Source organism: Ranitomeya imitator, chromosome 2 (assembly GCF_032444005.1).
Source record: "Ranitomeya imitator isolate aRanImi1 chromosome 2, aRanImi1.pri, whole genome shotgun sequence".
NCBI classification, from domain to species: Eukaryota; Metazoa; Chordata; class Amphibia; order Anura; family Dendrobatidae; genus Ranitomeya; species Ranitomeya imitator.
Window position 1 is genome coordinate 235022986 of NC_091283.1, and position 12891 is coordinate 235035876.

General features: G+C 47.0%; 1 protein-coding gene across 1 annotated transcript in view; it reads left to right on the forward strand.

Annotated features, from left to right (window-relative positions):
- The first annotated feature begins 826 nt into the window (after positions 1-826).
- The window catches only part of LOC138662811 (zinc finger protein 547-like), a 44565-nt gene continuing 32500 nt past the window's right edge, over positions 827-12891 (forward strand). The window contains exon 1 of the mRNA XM_069748770.1: positions 827-877. Coding sequence (XP_069604871.1) covers positions 851-877 — 27 coding nt within the window. The 5' untranslated portion in view covers positions 827-850. The remainder of the gene's footprint in view (positions 878-12891) is intronic.

Sequence of the window (12891 nt, forward strand, 5' to 3'; positions counted from 1 at the left end):
CTACGGAATTACAGTGCGTGGCAGACAATCCCTGCATGGTTTTTCGCTCTATAAAGAGCGCCAAACATGCAGGGCGGGGACCCAAACTCCTGCCGAACAAACCGAGTACAGCGCTGATCGGGCCAGTAACGACCATTACCGAGTATGCTCGCTCATCACTAGTGTAGCTCGTTCCCCCAGTTTTTTCGTTGTCTCTGGCATCCAGAGTGCTTGTAATAATTACTTACTAACCATTGGGGTACGTATTTGTCTACTGGTTCAATGGATTCTTTTCCAATAATCCTATTTCTTCAGTCTAACGCTGATCCATCAAGTTCACTAGTGGTCAGTAGCGTAACTACCGGGGGGGCAGAGAGGGCCATCGCCCCGGGCCCAGAGCTCAGAGGGGACCCACCCGGAGCTACGCTGCTGTAACTCTATCGGCACGTGCAGCATGCCAATAGTTACCTTCTGCAGCAGAGCAGGGAGAATCGATCTCCCTGCTCTGCCGCCCGCTATGCGGCCCCTGAGCAGGCCGGGGGGGCCCGGTGCCAGTAGTGGGGCACCCGCCCGTCACCACACTGATGAGGGAAGGAGCATTGCGCTCCTTCTCCCATTATCCCCCTGTCAGTGTCTGGCATCACCGACGCTGACAGTGAGCACGATGACGTCACCACCACGCTGTCAGCAGATGAGCGGGAGGGAGGTTGGAGCACTGGTGGAGCAAGGAGGAAGACAGGTGAGTATTTATTTGTTTTTCATGTAGCATCTTCACTTAGGATCTCATTCCCTGAGGCCCCTGATCACGTGACCCCTGACTCCTCCCCCCTGTGACCTCATCACAGGTCCTGTGCGCACAGAGCAGCCATATATGTGGAGTGCGGCTCTGCAGGTGGAGGTATGTGGAGATTCCCCATTACTGAGCGCGGGGACATTAACCCCTTCTGCACTGAGACTCTTTTGGGCCTGTTGTCGCCACTTTATAAGAATCATAACGTTGTTGTCCTGTTTCCTGTAATAGATACATACGAGCCAACTATGGAGGACAGGAAGTGAGGGAGCGGATTGTTCTCCTAGTACAGGGCCCCTTTCTTGGCCCCACACAGTGTAATGCCCCCATTATGCCCTGTAAGCAGGGTTCTGCCCCACACCCAGCTGCCTCGGGCACTTTACCATGAGCTAGTACCTCAGATTCTTCCCCGCACCCCTTTCCTTTGTTTGGCGCCAAATCTGTTCTGCCTTTGGGGCTCTGGCCTTTATAATATCAGTAACTGCGTCATCAAGGTCTCCTGACCAGGTGCACCCTCTAGACTCTTCCCTCTGGAAACCCTCCCTCTTCCCATTGATGTCACATGGTCCCGTCTGGACGGCAGACAGCAGTCTTTTTGTACAAATGCAGCACAGCCCTGAGGAGTCTTTTTTATGACTCTCCCTTTTACACCCCTTATGTAATATATATGATGGCGCTCACACAGTATAATGGCTCCACAGTACTGGCATCTCTCGTGAAAAGGTATTTTCACACTACCGCCATACCCCCACACACAGTATAATGTTCCTACATTACCGCTATACCCCCACATAGTATAATGTTCTCATAGTACCGCCATACCCCCCACACAGAGTATAATGTTCCCATAGTACCGCCATACCCCCACACACAGTATAAGGTTCCTACAGTACCGCCATACCCCCACACACAGTATAATGTTCTCATAGTACCGCCATACCCCCACACAGTATAATGTTCTCATAGTACCGCCATACCCCCACACAGTATAATGTTCCTACAGTACCGCCATACCCCCACACACAGTATAATGTTCTCATAGTACCACCATACCCCCACACAGTATAATGTTCCTACAGTACCGCCATGCCCCCACACACAGTATAATGTTCTCATAGTATCGCCATGCCTTAACACAGTATAATGTTCTCATAGTACCGCCATACCCCCACACACAGTATAATGTTCCTACAGTACCGCCATACCCCCACACACAGTATAATGTTCTCACAGTACCGCCATACCCCCACACACAGTATAATGTTCTCATAGTACCGCCATACCCCCCCACACAGTACAATCTCATAGTACCTCCATACCCCCACATACAGTATAATCTCATATTACCGCCATAACCCCACACACAGTATAATGTTCCTACAGTACCGCCATACCCCCAAATACAGTATAATGTTTTCATAGTACCTCCATCCCACCACACACAGTATAATGTTCCTACAGTATCTATGTCCCACCACACACAGTTTAATCTTCTCATAGTACCGCCATACCCTCACACACAGTATAATGTTCTCATAGTACCGCCATACCCTCACACACAGTATAATGTTCTCATAGTACCGCCATACCCTCATACACAGTATAATGTTTCCACAGTACTGGCATCTCTCTTAAAAAAGGTATTTTCATACTACCGCCTTCCCACCACACACAATATAATGTTCTTACAGTACCTCCATCCCACCACATACAGTATAATCTTCTCATAGTACCACCATACCCCCACACACAGTATAATCTCATATTACCGCTATACCCCCACACACAGTATAATGTTCCTACAGTACAGCCATAACCCCACACACAGTATAATGTTCCTACAGTACCGCCATACCCCCACACACAGTATAATGTTCTCATAGTACCGCCATACCCCCACACAGTATAATGTTCCTACAGTACCGCCATGCCCCCACACACAGTATAATGTTCTCATAGTACCACCATACCCTCCACACAGTATAAAGTTCTCATAGTACCGCCATACCCACACATAGTATAATGTTCTCATAGTACCGCCATACCCCCACACACAGTACAATGTTCTCATACTACCTCCATAATCTCACACACAGTATAATGTTCCTACTGTACCGCCATACCCCCACACACAGTATAATGTTCTCATAGTACCGCCATACCCCCACACACAGTATAATCTCATAATATCTCCATACCCCGTCACACAGTATAATGTTCCTTCAGTATCTATGTCCCACCACACACAGTTTAATCTTCTCATAGTACCACCATACCCTCACACACAATATAATGTTTCCACAGTACTGGCATCTCTCGTAAAAAAGGTATTTTCATACTACCGCCATCCCACCACACACAATAAAATGTTCCTACAGTACCTCCATCCCACCACACACAGTATAATCTTCTCATCGTACCGCCATACCCCCACACACAGTATAATGTTCTCACAGTACCTTCATCCCACCACAATGACGTCACTACATCACACCTGTAGTACGGAGCCTCAGTACTCACACCGCACTGACCAGAGCAGCACTCCTCAGGAACCGGGTTGGCTGAGTAGTGTGTGTTTATATCAGGAATTGTGGGGGCATCATATTAAAAGAAGAGCTGTTGGGGCTCTCATACTGAATGTGTGGCTGGTATGGGCCATAATACTGGGGTTGTGGTGGACAGTAAATGCCTCCATACTGAGTGGGGATTATTATTTTGTGTAGCAGGTTGTGGTGGCCATAATTAGAGATGAGCGAATTTGTTCAGAAAACGATCGCCAAACATAAATTCGGCACAAATATGGTACATTCGGATTCATGATTGGTAACACGAGCATTTTTCTTAAGATTGGAAAAAGTCGGTAACATTCTGTAAAATATATAATAGAAGCCGGCAATACATGTGCCGCGTTTAGTAAAATCACAGCCACCAATGTGAGAGACTGGGGTTCAAATCCTGGCTCTGCCCTGTGGACATAATATATCAGTAGTGGTCCTTAACACTATGGTGCCTACCTCAATAAACATGAGTGTCAAGAGCAAAGAGATTCATGCCGGCTCGGATGATACGATACGATACACTTTATTGATCCCGGGGGAAATTTTGGTATTACAGCAGCATTAGAAGCAGCATTTCAAACATTACAACATTACCAACAGCATTACATAAAGTAATTACTAGACACAGATCTTGCACATGACTAACCACATTACGTAACAAACAGATATGGGTAAATGCTGGTAATTAAATCTCTGATCATGACCATTAGTGCACTAGCCATAGGTCATTGCCGTGTTTCACCCTTAGGAAATTGTTATATACAGCTCGTATAGTAGGTGTGTATTATTGTTCATTATAGCCATACATTTCTTGTGAATCCTATCTTCCACTACCTTCTCAAAAGATTCAAGACGACGCCTGGATTAACATGGTCCGCATCAGATGTTGAGGAACCAGGACAATCTGATGATAAATGGCCTACTGGACCAAACCATACATGGACAAGGCAAGAGAACCTGGAGCTGATGAAATGCTATTATAACAGCAGACCAAAAGATAGAGGATATATGAAGCGTATGGGGAAACTCTGGATGGATACAAGACCTGCATTTCCACTAACTGAGAAACAACTATCTCCCAATGTTTCAAAATCATAAAGAGAAAGCTATTATCACAACTTGAGATGGATCAACTGCACTGCAGATCCACCCCACATTAACACCTGGAAGAACAACATGTGCAACCCCCTGAAGATCCTGATCCAACCCTGCAACTAGAGAGCACTGCAGCTGGTCTGAAACAGAAGATCTTAGATAAACTAAATACCATCAATACCAGAGATCGACTGCCAAGGCTCAGCAAAGAAAGACCACCAGACAGTACGCTAGTGGATGCCAATAGAGCAGTTCTTGCATCAATACCTACTACCACCATAACTCACTCATAACCTGATCTATGCTACTGCCTCAGCAATCATGGAAATGCTTGGCTATACAACCAGCAATAACAACAAAAGTACGTGCTCCCCTTGGAAAAGAAGCCTGGAGACAAAGATCACGGTGTCAGGAAGGGAAATCAGCAAACTATCAGAAATACAGAAGTGTGTAAAGATCAAGAATAAGACCAAGCTGGACAAGTAGAAAGGCCTGACCCCAACTGAAGACTGCTAAACAAAGGCTCACAGCACTCGCTGCAAGACTAGGGAGATACACTAGAGAAGCTGAGGCCAAGAAGATAAATGCCCTGTTCTCCAAAGAGCCATCCAAAGTGTACTCCCAATTACAGAGGAACAGCACAAAGGCAGCAACTCCACCAATAGCAGAGACTGAACAATACTGGAGGAAGATATGGGAGAAGGAAAAAACACAACCGTGCAATGTGGCTGCAATATTTGAGAATGAAACATCGCAAACACCTACAGCAAGAACCAGTCACCATTACAGAAGCAGACATCCAACAGCGGGTCAAGAACATGAAGAGCTGGACAGCACCTGGCCCAGACATGATCCTTACCTACTGGCTAAAGAAATTCACAGCGGTACATGAATGCATGGCAAAGCAGATGAACCAACTGCTAGAAGCAGGCCACCACCCAGCTTGGCTAATACAAGGAAGAACAGTGCTGATCATGAAGGATCCTCACAAAGGAACAGTTCCATCCAACTACCGCCCAGTAACGTGTCTTACAACAACATGGAAACTTCTGTCAGGCATCATAGCCACCAAGCTACAGAGCCATATAAACCAGTACATGAATCCAGCTCAGAAAGGCATTGGGACTGACACCAGAGGCTCTAAGCACCAGCTCCTGGTAGATCAAGCAGTCACTCAAGACTCAAAATCCAGACAGACCAATCTCAGCACAGCCTGGATTGACTACAGGAAAGCCGATGACTCAATGCCACACACATGGATCTGTGAATGCTTGGCTCTGTACAATGTCAACAGCAAATTAAGAACCTTCCTCAGAAACTCACTAGGGCTATGGAGAACAACATTGGAAGTCAACTCAAGACAACTAGCACAAGAGACCATCAAATGTATCATATGCCAAGGTGATGCACTGTCCCCATTGCTGTTCTGCATAGGTTTGAACCCCCTCAGTCAGATAATTACAGAGTCTGGCTATTGATACAAGTTCAAGAGTGGAAGCCATATCAGCCGCCTCCTCTATATGGATGACATCAAGCTGTATGAGAAAAACGAATGAGACATCAATTACTGATCCACCTGAGAACGATCTACAGTGAAGACATCGGGCTCTCCTTCGGACTGGAGAAGTGCCACCGATTGGTAATAAAGAGAGGCAAGGTAGTCAAGACTGATGGAGTGGAGTTACCAGCAGGGCACATAGCAGATGTACAGACATGCTACAAGTACCTCGGCATCCCACAGGGATACGGTAACCATGATGAGGAGGCAAGGAAAGCAGCAACATCCAAATACCATCAAAGGGTAAGACAGGTCCTGAAGAGTCAGGTCAATGGGAAGAATAAAATCTTCACCATCAATACATATGCCCTGCCAGTTATCAGATACCCTGCTGGCATAGTGTGCTGGCCAAAAGATGAGATTGGAAGCTGCAGATGTGAAAACACAAAAGCTCCTCACAATGCATGGAGGTCTCCACCCTAATTATAACACCCAAAGATTGTATACCAACAGAAAGAAGGGTGGTCGAGGCTTGATAAGCATCCAAAGCCACCAACACGGATGAAACAAGGAGTATCCAGGAAAACATCAGAAAAATGTCACCAAAATATGAAATACTGAGAGAAAGCCTAAGGCAGAAACAACAACAGGTCTGGAAGGATGAACAGGAACATGAACCGCCATGGCAAGACAAGCCACTGCATGGGATGTACCATCGACAGATAATGGAGGTGGCTGACATGGAGAAATTCTTCCAATGACTGGAGAAAGCTGGACTCCGAGACAGCACAGAGGCACTAATCATAGCGGCACAAAAGCAAGTACTAAGTACCAGATCCATAGAAGCAGGAATCTACCACACAACACAAGACCCAAGGTGCAGACTATGCAAAGAAACCTCAGAAACCGTCCAACGCATAGTGGCAGGATGCAAAATGCAAGCAGGAACAGCGTATACCGAACGCCACAACCAAGTAGCGGGAGTTGTATACAGGAACATCTGCACAGCATATGGGCTAAGTCCCTCTAAGTCCAGGTGGGAGACCCCAGAAAAAGTGGTGGAGAATGAAAGGGCTAAAATCCCGTGGGACTTCAAGATCCAGGCCAATAAGCAGTTGTTGGCTAACCAACCAGACATTGTGATAGTAGACAAGGATCAGAAGACAGCAGTGATAATAGATGAGGCAGTGCCAAGTGACAGCAACATCCGATAGAAGGAATATGAGAAGCTGGAGAAATACCAGGGCCTCAAAGGAGAACTGGAGAAGATGTGGAAGGTGAGGGCAACAGTGATTCCAGTGGTAATAGGAGAACTTGGAGCAGTGACCCCTAAGTTGGGAGAATGGCTACAACAGATCCCAGGAGCAACATCTGAGTTCTCTGTCTAATAAAGCGCAATGCTGGGAACAACTAAGATCCTGCGCAACAACCCTCAAACTCCCAGGTCTCTGGTAGAGGACCCGAGAATGAGAAAGGACAACAAAGACCACCCCCATTGGGGGTGAGAAGGAAGTTTTTTTTTTTTTATAGATTTCAGTGACAGTGTGTATGTATATGCGTGTGCACTTCAAGATGCACTTGGAGGCTTAAATGTGATGAAACAGTGACTGGCAGAGTTGTGAATGGCCGATATGTGTCGCAGAGGGAGTCTGCGTGGTAAGTCTGATAGACAGCAAAAAAAGGATGATCAAAAGGCCATAATTGAATAAAACCACAATGTTTATTAGAAACGTTATTTAAAACCTATTACCACGGTGTATACAAAGAGGGACAAAAAACACCCATTGCACACTACCACCCATAACCACGCACAACCACGGGTATTATATGGCTACAAAGATAGTAAAAATATTTAGGAAATACCCTGAGGGATAGCCGATATTATACTATTTACATTTACAATCTGCACTAAATCGTGCCTATGAGGAAGCAATATATTTACCGTATATACTCGAGTATAAGCCGAGATTTTCAGCCCAAAGTTTTGGGCTGAAAGTGCCCCTCTCGGCTTATACTCGAGTCAAGGTGGGTGGCAGGGTCGGCGGGTGAGGGGGAGAAGGCGCTGAGGCATACTTACCTGCTTCCAGCGATCCTGGCGCTCCCCCTGCCGTCCCGCGGTCTTCGGTGCTGCAGTTCTTCCCCTCTTCAGCGGTCACGTGGCACCGCTCATTAGAGAAATGAATAGGTGGCTCCACCTCCCATAGGGGTGGAGCCACCTATTCATTTCTCTAATCAGCGGTGCCGGTGACCGCTGATAGAGGAAGAGGCTGCGGCACCGAAGACCAGCTGTCCGGGAGAAGGAGCCGGATGCCGGGACCAGGTAAGTATGTCATAGTTACCTGTCCCCGTTCCAGCCGCCGGGCGCCGCTCCATCTTCCCGGCGTCGCTCCATTTTCCCGGCGTCTCTGCGCTCTGACTGTTCAGGTCAGAGGGCGCGATGACGCATATAGTGTGCGCGGCGCCCTCTGCCTGATCAGAGGATCTGCCAGATCCCAGGAGCAACATCTGAGTTCTCTGTCTAGTAAAGCGCAATGCTGGGAACAACTAAGATCCTGCGCAACAACCCTCAAACTCCAAGGTCTCTGGTAGAGGACCCGAGAATGAGAAAGGACAACAAAGACCACCCCCATTGGGGGTGAGAAGGAAGTTTGTTTTTTTTATAGATTTCAGTGACAGTGTGTATGTATATGCGTGTGCACTTTAAGATGCACTTGGAGGCTTAAATGTGATGAAACAGTGACTGGCAGAGTTGTGAATGGCCGATATGTGTCGCAGAGGGAGTCTGCGTGGTAAGTCTGATAGACAGCAAAAAAAGGATGATCAAAAGGCCATAATTGAATAAAACCACAATGTTTATTAGAAACGTTATTTAAAAACCTATTACCACGGTGTATACAAAGAGGGACAAAAAACACCCATTGCACACTACCACCCATAACCACGCACAACCACGGGTATTATATGGCTACAAAGATAGTAAAAACATTTAGGAAATACCCTGAGGGATAGCCGATATTATACTATTTACATTTACAATCTGCACTAAATCGTGCCTATGAGGAAGCAATATATTTACCGTATATACTCGAGTATAAGCCGAGATTTTCAGCCCAAATTTTTGGGCTGAAAGTGCCCCTCTCGGCTTATACTCGAGTCAAGGTGGGTGGCAGGGTCGGCGGGTGAGGGGGAGAAGGCGCTGAGGCATACTTACCTGCTTCCAGCGATCCTGGCGCTCCCCCTGCCGTCCCGCGGTCTTCGGTGCTGCAGTTCTTCCCCTCTTCAGCGGTCACGTGGCACCGCTCATTAGAGAAATGAATAGGTGGCTCCACCTCCCATAGGGGTGGAGCCACCTATTCATTTCTCTAATCAGCGGTGCCGGTGACCGCTGATAGAGGAAGAGGCTGCGGCACCGAAGACCAGCTGTCCGGGAGAAGGAGCCGGATGCCGGGACCAGGTAAGTATGTCATAGTTACCTGTCCCCGTTCCAGCCGCCGGGCGCCGCTCCATCTTCCCGGCGTCGCTCCATTTTCCCGGCGTCTCTGCACTCTGACTGTTCAGGTCAGAGGGCGCGATGACGCATATAGTGTGCGCGGCGCCCTCTGCCTGATCAGTCAGAGCAGAGAGACGCCGGGACCGGACGCTGGGAGCTGCAAGCAAGAGAGGTGAGTATGGCTTTTTTTTTTTATTGCAGCAGCAGCGGCACAGATTTATGTGGAGCATCTATGGGGAAATATGAATGGTGCAGAGCACTATATGGCACAGCTATGGGGCAATAATTAACGGTGCAGAGCACTATATGGCACAGCTATGGGACAAAAATGAACGGTGCAGAGCACTATATGGCACAGCTATGGGGCAGTATGAACGGTGCAGAGCACTATATGGCACAGCTATGGGGCAGTATGAACGGTGCAGAGCACTATATGGCACAGCTATGGGGCAGTATGAATGTTGCAGAGCACTATATGGCACAGCTATGGGGCAGTATGAACGGTGCAGAGCACTATATGGCAGCTATGGGGCATTATGAACGGTGCAGAGCACTATATGGCACAGCTATGGGGAAATATGAACGGTGCAGAGCACTATATGGCACAGCTATGGGGAAATAATGATCTATTTTTATTTTTGAAATTCACCGGTAAATGCTGCATTTCCACCCTAGGCTTATACTCGAGTCAATAAGTTTTCCCAGTTTTTTGTGGCAAAATTAGGGGGGGTCGGCTTATACTCGAGTATATACGGTAATCCTGTGATTAGTTCCTTCAGTATTGACTTCCTATATTATGCTGCCACCACCCCAGGCACTTACATACATCCCCACAGCCGGTGTCCTACTCGGCTAAAGAGCCGCATAATAATTGGCAATGCCTAGATAATTACCTGTTCCCAACTGTGGTAGATGTGCCACTAGTACCCGCGGTAGCGCGTGGTAAGTCTGATGCAATGTTGTTGTTCTGGGACCTGTAGTCCCTCAAGAGTTTGTATAGTTATGAAGGGAGACTTACTAGGCTAGTTATGTGAGATGGGCGGGACAAACTAGCAACACATCTACACTCCCACCCAGGGGAGTGGTTAAAAGGTATATAATGTGACCAGGGTGTGGGTCACATGGTTCCTGTGTTTGGATCTGAGTGGTCCAAGTGCAAGGCCCTGGAAGCCTGTGTTGGAAATCCTGGGAATTCCTGAATAGCACATGGTTGGGCTTTGGCACTGAGTAACCTGTGTGCTGTAGGTCCTGTACGGTCAGGGTTGGAGGCTCCTGGGAGTGGAGTCGTCCTGGAAGCACTGTGAGACCATCGACCTGGACGGTCAGTGTTGAGGACCTGGGACTGACGTGGAGTCAACCTGTGGAGCAGGAGCTCCTGAGAGGTAACCCCTGGTATGGGGAAAAAGAACTGTGTGCTCTAACATAGGACAGTTGCTGAACTGTGCAGTCACCCGGTGACTGGATAGATACAGGCTTGAATAATGAATGATTTGTTAAGCCATGTATGATGAAGTAAAGGACTATGTGAGGTCTGTGATTCATAACATGGCCTACAGTGGTTTATGCTGAGAGTATAATAAACCACATGGACTGTTTATGTGAAAAACCGTGCCTGTCCATGATTATTATGCTGCCAAGCGAGTGTCCCCCAAGACACGTAGTGGGTGAAACGCTACACTATATATATATATATATATCTATATATATATATCTATATATATATATATATATATATATATATATATATATATATATATATATATATAGATATATATATACACACACACATACACATATTACATAGAAAAAGAAAGGCCTGTAATTCTGAAGCCGCGGTAGTGTAAAATCACTACGGGAGGCGACAGGATAGAAGACATGGATTACATACAGTAAATACAAATAGAATAGGTAGATATATAGATGTCAGTGACAAATACAGTTAGTACAGTGTGTTCAACTTACTGTACATGTATTTAATTAATAAACGATAATTTTTCTTAAAAAAATGGTGTGGGCTCTGTGAGATCCCCGCCAGCACCGTGAGGAAGTCGCACGGTGCAGAGGCGAGTTCACGGGAGAATTTCACTACGGTGAATTTCAATTCGCCTCTGCACTGTGCGACTTTCTCACGGTGCTAGCGGGGATCTCACCGAGGTCACCGCAGTTCAGCCCGGCTGGGATCGCAGCCTCAGTAATGTCACTGCTAGTCACTGATGCTGCGTTCCCAGCAGCTCATTCACCAGTGGTTCTCAGCCTGAACGGTCACATCTTGGCACCGTCCAGGTTGAAAACTATTTCTCCCCCAGACATGGATTACGGCATGGGACAGAACGACAGGCAGGTATGGTATGTTGTTGTTTTTATTCAATTTTAGTACAGGAGATCGAGGGCTTTGGTGGAATTAGGCGAGGTTGTAAGTATGGTTTAATTGAGATTATTAAAGGAGTCTGTGTCATTTTTTTCAATTCACTTTATTCTTGCTGTGTCTTTATTTACCATATAACTATAGGATTAGTAATGGATAGGTGTCTTACTCTCCATTACTAAGCCGTGGACTTGATGTCACCTGACAACACAAAGGTGACATCAACTACACAAATTTGAACCGCACTTGCCACCACTACAGGGCAAGTGGGAAGAGTCGGGCAAAGCACCAGATTTGGCTCATCTAATAGATGTGACTTTTCTGGGCAGCTGCCGGCTGTTATTGTTAGGCTTGGGGGTCAATATCCATGGCCCCTTACCAGCCTGAGAATACCAGCCCCCAGCTGTCAGCTTTAGAAAGGCTGGTTGTTAAAAAAAAATGGGGTGGGCCCTATGCCATTTTAAAAAAAATTATTTATATAAATAATTAAAAAAAGCGTGGGGACCCCTTTATTCTTGATAACCAACCTTGCTGAAGCTGACAGCTGAGGGTTGCAGCCTCCAGCTGTGAGTTTTGCCTGGCTGATTATCAAAAATAGGGGGGAACCCATGCCTTTTTTTTTATTATTTATTTACAGCACAAGAGCAGCTTATGAATACCCCCCATCATCCTCTTCTGCTCTCACCGGTATGTTCAGACTGGGCGTTTTTGCTGCATTTTTATATGCTAATTTTCAGCTGCTTTTTCCATTACCAGCAAAGTCTATGAGATTTCAGAAATCTCATACACACACAGCCGGATGTGACCTCACACTCGGCTCTGCTACCTCTAGATGGCAGGCTGCATGATGCGTCCATACAGCCTGTCATTGAGCAGAGTGGACCCAAACCCCATACACTTGAATGGGGACTCGACAATACAGTTGTCACGATTAGACTGGCGAGTAATCTGGGACCAGGGGCACCTTTCCTGGCCCTAGCTCCAGGGGGCGCCCTAACTCGCCCTGTTCCCCGGGATACCTCAGATGCCTGGGCCTCTACCCTCACCCTGTCTCCTGACTGCCGCCCTGCGTCTGTCCCGCTCCCCCACCCGGGGAAGAGAGGCGCTACTGTGTAC